The 9,764-nt window shown below is 45.4% G+C and overlaps 1 protein-coding gene across 3 annotated transcripts in view; it reads left to right on the forward strand.

Annotated features, from left to right (window-relative positions):
• The window catches only part of FRMD6 (FERM domain containing 6), a 189,424-nt gene extending 180,087 nt beyond the window's left edge, over positions 1 to 9,337 (forward strand). For all 3 annotated transcript variants that reach the window (XM_061612534.1, XM_061612533.1, XM_061612532.1), the window contains 2 exons: positions 971 to 1,062; positions 2,239 to 9,337. In XM_061612534.1, the coding sequence (XP_061468518.1) occupies positions 971 to 1,062; positions 2,239 to 2,523 (377 nt within the window). In that variant the 3' untranslated portion in view covers positions 2,524 to 9,337. The remainder of the gene's footprint in view (positions 1 to 970; positions 1,063 to 2,238) is intronic.
• The last annotated feature ends 427 nt before the right edge of the window (positions 9,338 to 9,764 follow it).

A 9,764-nucleotide genomic window follows, 5' to 3' on the forward strand; every position in this document is an offset into this window, starting at 1 on the left:
AAGGCGGCTTCCTATGCCCCTAACAATAAATGTCTTTGATGTAAGAAATTCTGCAAAGCTATGAAGGAAATAATATGTATATAAAGTTATATCTAGCTAAATCACACTCATTGGAGACCCATTAACATCAGTGGAGTTGCTCATGACCAAATTAAGTCCGTTGATCCCAGTGGGCCTTCTCTGAGTAAGACTGAGTCAGTCTGATACAGTCCCAGTCTGCTTCTGTGTTGGAATTGCTTTTTAATATGCTTTTAAAGCTTTTTTTAAAAAACATTATGTTTTTTAACCTTTTTTAAAGCCTTCAAAGCTTTTTTTAAAAAATGTTTTTAAAGTTGTTTTGTTTTAATGTATTTTAATGTCTGTTTTTATGATGTGTTAAAGTGTTTTTAGTGCTTTTGTATGCTGCCCTGGGCTCCTGCTGGGAGGAAGAGACGGATAGAAATCAAATAATAAATAAATAAATACAATCACAGAGTGCGTTGCACAGCAGCTTTAATTAAACGAGGATAAATAAGCAAGGCATGCCAAGTTAAGATTTCCTAAGAAAAATAACGAATAAGCCAGAGCTATGTAATATCACCATCCATTACCACTGTAACGATTACGGTTAGTTTAATCAATATCCTCAAACTGAAATGTGTTTGTTAAATAGATAGTAGATCATAAACAGTGAATAGGGTCTGATATAATCTTGGCATTTATTGTTCTAAGGCATGATGAATGTTGACCATCTCTGCACAAAATGGTTTTCGGGAATACAGCAGAAGTTCCCTCCCTTGAGCCACACGATTCCCACATCCTGAGAAACCAGCTGGAAGGTGGAAAAGTGACAGAATGTTTCCCGTACGCAAAAAATAAAATAAAAATAAGCTTCCTAACGTACCGTTCCATACGTAACAAAAGAGGTGGACCGTTCTCAAATAACAGTGAGGCTCACCTCTTCGTTCTTCTTCCCTGTCTCCTCATTCAGGATTAGTTGTCAAAGAAGTCAGTTCGTCTACTTCCAGCTCCTCGGAGACGGTTGTCAAGCTTCGCGGCCAAAGCATCAATTCGTTGCCGCAGGTTTGTGAGGTGCAGCAGGAAAACCTGGGTTGTGTTCAGGGGTTGGCACCTAGCCGGGGACCAGACTGAAAGTGCGGGGGGGGGAGGGCTCCCCTTCATGTTCCTTCATCTGTGTGTGTTGCTCTTTTAAACACTTTATTCCACTGGGTGAGATCCAGCATAGCTCCAGCAGTGCAATAGGACTGGCTCTCCTCTCCCCTGCAGCACTCCACCCAGTCTCGCTCCAGAGGGTCCCCCACCCACCCTCCAGAGTAGAACTTGGGGATACACAAGGAGCTGCGAAGAGAGGGGAAGAGGAAGCAAGGAGTCTCTTGTGCAAGTGGGACCCCAGAATTAAATATCCATCCCCTGCTGCAAGTGTGCTCACCGTATATTTGGCAGGGAGAAAGACCTTTACTTGCTCCTTCACCTTTGCGCCCCAACCAAGGGTGTAGTCATCCAGGGTCTGGTGTGTGTGTCTTAGACCCCTTACTTTTGGGGGAGCCTGGTCCCAGCAGGGTCCCTGTGTCTCTTGCTTCCTTGTCCCTTCCTGCTGATTGGAGCCAATCAGAGTGAAAGGAGTTACCGTTAGTTCCTACTTCACACAGCCAAATTGGGGATAGTTAAAATTCTGTAATTGCTGACGAAGAATCCCGATGGCAGCATCCCATCTACATCACCAAGCAGTTTGTTAGCAGCAGGAGATAAACATAGTAGACTCTGAATTCAGTAATTCATGCAATATTGTTGTAAACCGACCAGAGAGCTTCAGCTATGGGGCGGTATACAAATGTAATAAATAAATAAATATCTCTGACAGTGAGAAAGGACAGTCAATAGTGACAGAGAAGCAGAAAGCAGTATTCAAGCCTGCCAGATTATTCTATAGTTTTAGAGGGTGTATAATCTTAGAAGAGACTTCCTGATAGTCACAGCCATTATAGAGGCCCTCTAGTGACTAATAAATATAGTTGATTATGGTGATGATGGTTTTATTCTTAATGTGTTCTCTCAAGTTCTTCTCCTGGAAAGAGGCTATTGGGGGGGGGAGATGAAGAAATCCCCCAGTCTCTCAGATTAAAAGGATACAATCATTAACAGCAGCCATGCTTATGGTGCTCTAACTGATGTAGTAAATTTTGTCTCTAAAGCATTTTCGTCTCTAAAGCGTTTGCTGAACCCTCTCATTTTCCACAGACAGTCTGCAGGAAGCCAAAGACCTCCTCTGACCGGCACAGCTTGAGTCTGGATGACATCCGGCTGTACCAAAAAGACTTCTTGCGCCTGGCAAGCCTGTGCCAGGAGACTGCTCAGAGCTACACGTTTGGCTGTGGCCACGGATTAGCCGAAGAGGGCCTCTACTGTAGTGGCTGCTTAGCTCAGCAGTGTGTCAACATCCAGGATGCTTTTCCTGTCAAGAGAGCCAGCAAGTACTTCTCTTTGGATCTTGCTCACGAAGACGTTCCAGAGTTTGTTGTCTGATGCTGCCTCTTGAGGGCACTTCCCAGAGCTGGGTACTCTAGAGAAAGATTGCCCGTCTAAGGTCTCCTTAGATTCTTTCTGGTGCCATAACAGGGATAATTTTTCCTCCTTGAAGGTCTTTTCTGAGATATGAAAAATCAAGGCCTTGTGAACCGTTGCACTTTTACAAAATGCCCGTCCCAAAGGTGGATCCTTTTGCATTGATGCGTGTGGCAGAATTTGATCTGGGTATGAATCAGTTGGATTTAGAAGACGATGGTCTCCTCTTCTTGAAAAGGAGATGGGGGCCTACTTGAGCACCTGTCTCATGGCCTCATTTTGACCAAAAAAAAAGAAAGATGCACAAACATTAACGCCTTTGTTTTAGTTTGTTGTTGTTTGCCTCACAGAAGCCATCGTCAGTCTTCCGGGCTCCAGATACCATTGCTTCTTGCAACTTTGTTCGGTTCCTGCTATTGTGTTATCGATGCTAAAAAGGAGAACATTATAACTCTTTTTTTTTCCTTTTTACTTGCTGCACTGTGTTAAGCCAAAGAAATGCACGTGTCCCAAATGGCTGGGCCGTCAAGATGAAAAGCTGAGCAATAACTAACCAGAACGACCTTGCTCCTGTTGAGAAGTCTGTGGAAGGATGGGCAGCAAGTTGCGATGCCATCAATCCGTCTTGCGATTTTCCTGGTCTTCCTCACCAAAAACAAAAGTGCTTGAACTACAATCTCCAACTGATATTTTGTGAAGTTTACAAAAACGAAAGCCTAAAAGCGATGTTCAAAAAATGGGATATGGAAAGGCTTCTTGAAGCGTTTTCATTTCTAGTGAAAACAGCCTAAAGAACAGATAGTCTGTCAGGATGTAGCAATAAGGTTTGCTGACCAAAGTACCTTAAGTTCGAGAGAGAGAGATTATATAAAAATGCTTATATAAGTCTATGGAGAAGAGTATATGTTTAATGTATGTTTGAACTTATAGACTTCCCATTTTATTTTATTTTTGTTTTTCTGTTTCAGATGCCTTTTGTAGAAAGAATTAACTAACCCTCCCTTTTCTCCTATGATACATATATAGACAATCCTGTAAGCTCTACTTATGCACAGTGAAGAAAAATTACTTTTCTGTTCGTTCGTTTTTGCTGTTGAGGGAGGAGATTTGCTCCTGCATTGTAAACATGGCTTCCCACCCACCCCAAATAATATATCTTTGTTTTTTTAATTGTATTGTCAGATGCTCCGCCCAAATTTTTTTTGGGGGGGGGGATGGGGAAAGATTGCAAAATTATCCAGTAGGAACCATCATGAAAGTGCTGCTTTTCCAGACTCTAGCTTACAATCCTATTTTTTCATCATAATCTGTACAAAACTCACCACTGGCTGCCACCCTCTGACTACTTAAGGGTCCAACATCCTCTGATCACTTAAAAGGCGGATTGAGAGGTCTTTGTGGGGTGTTTTTGCAGGAGCTAGACGTGCACCTTGTAACTGCGGTCTACGCTGCTTGTCTCCTGCCCACCTCACCCCTTCCTCACTAACCTTGTGGAGGGAGAGCAGGAGAGTTTGGGGTCAACCCAGCAGGCACAAAACCATGACTTAGTTTGATATTTGTGTGCCACTTTTCCAGCAACTGCATTGAGCTCGGGAGTGGATCACAGTAACAAAAGACTTAAAAATTAAACTAACAAAGAGCACTTCCATCTATAAAAATCATTTTTGGGGAAAAAAACAACACAGTAGCATACAAGTAAAGCGAGAAGAAAAGATTCATTAGATTGGTGCCGTTCAATGCGAACTCCTGATAATTCAAGCATCATTGATCAGAAACAGCTCTGTTGAGAGCACCAGCCCAGCAGTGCTGTCACTGGATCCTTCTCCCCTGCAGCCTTGCCTTGGCAGGCGCTTGGCTGACCCCCTGCAGGCCACGTGGGCTCATGGATGACCAACACCTCCCAGCTTCGCAGATAAAATGTTTGCAAGTCTTGCCTCTAGTGGGCATCTGGAAAGGAAATAGATGGTCAGGGACGCAGAGCTATACTGCTGACACATTTTCTGCAGTTTCTTACTTCCCCTCCGTGTCAGTTTGGGGGCTTCCCACCTCTGCCAGGTTAGACGTGCTGCTGTTTGGGAAATGGCTTTGCCCCCTTACCTCTCTGTTGCTTTAGGGGGTCCTCACTCAGTATATTCATTTATAGGTACATGCAAATTACTTTATACCTACCCATCAAACCATTTGCACGCTGCAAACGTGTTTGACTTACTTTGTGGGTGTCCAGGTATTTATTTATAGTCTCCTGTGAAATTAAATATCACACAGGTATGCCCTGCAGAGAGCTGGGACTGGCCGTGGCTCCCTGCTTTGTGGCCAAGCAGTGGCAAATGCATTTTCTGCTTCATACGCATTTTGGGCCCATGGCCAAACTCTAGCTAATCAGGCTGCCGTGCGACGTTCTGCACTGTCAACTTTTCTAAACTTTGGGCTGAGAGCTTGGGAATGTCCCGGGTGGCTTCACCATTCTACCTGAACAGCTGCACCGTGTTCAGAGGGGAGGAGACTCCTAAAACGGGTGGGGGACTTTTGGCCCTCCAGATGTTGCTGAACTACAACTCCCATCTACTCCAGCAAGCAGTGACGATAGCCAGGGATGCTGGGAGTTGTACTCTCTGCAACTTCTGGAGGGTCAAAGGTTCCCCACACATGCTCTAGAGTCTGATGTGCAGAGGGTAGCAGCTGTGGGTGTGACTGTTTTTTAAATAGGTCTGGATTGTCCCCTATTTCGAATTGTTCTGTTAATCCAATACCTTCAGCCATTATGTGGGTGGAAGCATTTACAAAAAATTAAGCCTCTTAGCACAATGCCTTTTTTTAAAAAAAGCATGCAAATAAATATTTTTGAGGGGTTTTCTATTCACAGCCATAGCATCACCATGTTTTGATACGGTCTTTTTCTAACTGGAGGCTTTCTTCAGTGTGTGTGTGTGTGTGTGTGTGTAAAATTTTACAACGCTGAAAGCTTAAGGATATTTTTCTAAAGAAGCAGAGAATTTCCATTCTTTCCTTTTTCTTGTTCTGTTTCGGTATCAAAATCAGCCAACCAGTGTTAACAGTTGGGCCAGCCGAGGAGAGGAGAACTCATGATGAGCCTTCAAGGTCCTCGCTGCTTGCTTTGGATGAGTTTCGACTGGTAGCTGTGTTCCAGAGCATGCTGGTACAAGACATTTACAGCCTGCTTTTGAGACTTTGCTTTGTTGCACAGACAGGTGCGTGCGTGTGTGTCGGTACAGGAGCACTGCAGTGAGGCAGCTGTCAGTCCTTCAGGTAAAGTTTCGCTGCTCCCCCCCCCCCCCCGTGGCCCTGCTCATCCCATCCGGTTTGGCTCATGCCCCTCTCCATGACATCCTGGCATAGAGCAAGCCTTTGCCAGCTGTAAACTCCACCCTCAAGCAAGCCAATATTAGCCATCCCCCCCCAAAAAAAACCAAGAATGGTGGCCCATCAGGGTTTGATAAAGTTCTGGTTTTTGCCCCCGACTGGGATTTGAGCACCTGGTAGGCTACAATACACGGAGAATGGACTATGTTGGGCTTGGGGAATTGTGCAGCCCTCATAAAGACCAATTTTGCCATTTCTTGTGTTGTCTTCGCTTCCTCTTGCCTTCGTTTCTTGTCATTTGGAGCGCTATCAGGAGTGACTCACCCATAGACTGTGGACAGCAGAGGGCTGCTCTTGGCTATATGTGGGAAAGGAGTGAGGCTGGTCTTGGACTCTGTGGTGGTTAGGCTGCCTGACATACGTTTAGAAGGGTTCTCCCCTTTCAAAAGGATGTGTGCAGACCAAGGTTGCAGACAGTACAGATTGATTAGTTTATTCTGGGGACTTTGCCTTAGAGAAGGAAGGTGAGGTTTAAAAAACAGCTGTTTCCTAGTCTCTTGCAAATCCCACAGCATCACATAATCACTCAAGTCAGCTTTCCAAGTTTGTGTCTTTGTTTTTTCCAGACATAGGTAAATAACGTAATAATGCCGGCTCACCTGAGGTAACCCTTTCAACAGTCCCAGATCCATGACTTCAACCAAATTCCTTGATTCCAAATTCCTATCAAGCAGATTTTTTTATATATAGTTACCCTGAAGTGGCCTGTTGTTCAACCTAAGGCAGCCTTTGCCAACTCGGTGCCTTTCGGATGTTTTTGGATGACAGCTCCCATCAGCCCCTGACAGTATGGCTGCATGATACTGAGGCTGATGGGAGTTGTCTTCCAAAAACATCTGAAAGGCACCAAGTTGGCAAAGGCTAATCTAAGTCATATTATCAGACAGCAAGTCGACTTATATTGTGGAACCACCGGCTGATATTAAATGCAGACAACATAACATCCTGAGCTGATTTGAGGTGGATTTGCATGACCGTTGTGTTCCTATGAACTTAATATTGTGGCAATGCCAACTTCATCGTGTGTTTGTTTCCTATATGGTCCAGCTGCATGGCAAGGTGAATTCTTAACACAAGCTGATTAGAATCATGGAGACCTGTGATCAAACGTGCCTTACTGATAGTCCAAGTGGCTAACCTGGCACATGCCTGTAGTTTCTGTTTAAGTAGTTTAAGCAGCCTCTGTGACACAGGCGGTTGTCTGGAGTCCGTACAAGTTCTGTTGTTAAAATACTTATTACCAGTAGAGGGCAGTATTACCTGGGGGCTGAGTGGTGCAATCTGAATAAAATCCTTCCTTTCACCTCTGTGTTGCGAAGCTGAGCAGTCTCATTGGACAAGCCAATCCTGCCTTTCTCTTTCTGGCTCTTAGTATAAAAGTGAAGATGCCCTGCTGGCATCTCCAGAAGCCATATTTCATAGTCACACAAATGCCAGGCCTGGACTTGTGGATCTGTGTGGAGATTGCTCACCAACGATGATAATCATCCCGGTTGCCTTGCTGCGGTGGTTCTCAGGATTCTGTACGATAACCGTTCCCTTGAGGCAGTTTCTAGCTTTTTTTTTTATTATAAAACCAGCTGTGAGGATATCTGTATCTATATTTGGACTGCTTCAGCCACACATGCATGAAGCGCACTTGCTGCCCCATGTACAAGGCTTGCCACCTTGATTTCTGTTGGGGTTATTGGAAACGGCAAACTGGGAGACGGTTTGAGACTTTGGGGAAAGGGCTCTATTCCATACAGTCAAGGTCATTCGTGTTACTTGGTGGCATCAGTAATAAGACCTGGAGTCATGAGGGTAACAATTCTTATATGCAGAGAGAGAATGAAAAGACGCCTTTCTGAATTTAGGTATTGTATTCTGAGAGATGTGTTGGTGCATTTTCACTGATGTTGATGGCAGGATGAATGTGTGTGTTTCCCCACAGTACTCAAGGCCAAGACATCCAATCCATTGCTGGTGCTAACGGTTGGCAGGAACTTTCGGAGGCAGCATGGCCTTCATAGCAGGTGGTGTCGTCCTTAAAAGGGCCAAACTGTACCTGAGGAGAGGGTCCATAGCTCAGTGGGTGAGCGCATTGCTTTGCACCCCTCGGGTCCCGGAATCAAACCCTGGCATCTCCAGCGACGGATCTCAGGTTGCCGGGCTGGGCGAGCCGGTGGGAAACTGCTGCCAGGGAGAACAAAACAATGTAGTGCTAGGGCGGCCGGCAGCTTGGCGGAAGGCAGTTTGTTCATGCTTCCCCCCCGTCCACGTGCAAGATGTGGAGCCGGGGTCTGCGTTTCACAGCAGCAACAAAGGTAGCAAGCTGCCTCGTACCAAGCTGGTCCACCTAGCTCAGTGTTGTTGACACTGACTGGCAGCACCTCTCTGGAGTCTTCAGGCTGGGGACATTTGGAGCCTTACCTGGAGACGCCGTTGAGGACGGAACCTGGGGCCTTGTGCATGCAAAACACAGCTGTAGCGCCTCTCTCTACTGCGCACGGGTGATTGCACTTGCCTTGCTTTCTTCCAGCAGCAGAAATTGAAACAGGGTTGGATCCACACACCCACTCACACCTGTCTCTTTTTTTTTTTTTTACAACAAAAGACTTGTGCAGGTGAGTGGAGCTAGCGGGCACCCTCACCCACTCCTGGTGCCCTCCATCACGAAGGGGTGCTTGCTAAAGGTGGTAATGCTAAAGGGTGCAACCAGGGAAGCTGGCAACAGGTTGATATCGTATGCTGTCAACAGGTGTGCTTTAAGTCAGGCATGGGGAACCTCTGGCCCTCCAGCCAGCACGGCTGATGGCTAGGGATGATGGGGGCTGTGGTTCAGCAAGGGCTGAAGGAGGACTAAAAGCTCCCCACACCTCGGTGGCCGCTGGTGGCTCCATGTCAGTGGGGCAGTGGAATCCACTCTGGGTTTTAGTCCGCACCTTGGACAATGACTTGAAAGTACACACTAAAACCCAGAAAGGATTCCCCTGCCCCACTGACATGGAGCTGCCAATCACCACTGTCACGCCAACTTTAAGTGAAGGGGATGTCAGAGAAGCTATTCCTCTTGTATCATAGATGTCCAAGGGAAGTTGAATGCTATGAGCCTGTATGTTTATGTAGAAAGTACTTTTTGCATTTCTGGGAACTCGTTAGCAGGTCTGGGTTGCCTCTATTTGCTGTTGCTGTGGGTTTATTTCCTGGCGATGAGCGTTCCACTGCATAAGCGATCGACTGCTCCTTTCTGTGAAAGGCTCTCTTCCCCCCCCCCCCCGTCGGGACGGTGGTGCGCAAGTGACTGAGCAAGTGCTGTAAGGAACGCAGCCAGTTTTTTGCCACATAGAAAGTTTATGGTGCAGCCTTCTGTGGTACTGTTCAAAGAAATGACAATAAAAGTCAGTTTACATTGTTGTGGCCCCTCTGGTCTTTATTTGAATGAAATGTCTCTTCCCTCTCTCTCCCATCCTCCCCACTGTATTAATTAAAGTCAAAGTACATATTTTGAAAGGAGTCTTTGATTCGCACACTTTTGAGTGCAAGAGTGGAATTGTGGGTGAAAATATTTATATATTATTTATTTATTATTTGATTTATATGCCGCCCTTCCAGCAGGAGCCCAGGGCGGCAAACAAAAGCACTAAAAACACTTTTAAAACAGCATAAAAACAGACATTAAAATACATTAAAACAAAACAACTTTAAAAAACATTTTTTTAAATATGCAGAAGTGCTCAGACTGGAAACAGATGGATTTGCCCTGGAAGTACTTAGGCCCAGGCCAGATTCATGGCAGTTCTGTGTGTTTAAACGTGGTACTAAAGTCAGGATCATTCAGA

This window comes from Rhineura floridana, chromosome 2 (genome assembly GCF_030035675.1).
Source record: "Rhineura floridana isolate rRhiFlo1 chromosome 2, rRhiFlo1.hap2, whole genome shotgun sequence".
Classification (NCBI taxonomy): domain Eukaryota; kingdom Metazoa; phylum Chordata; class Lepidosauria; order Squamata; family Rhineuridae; genus Rhineura; species Rhineura floridana.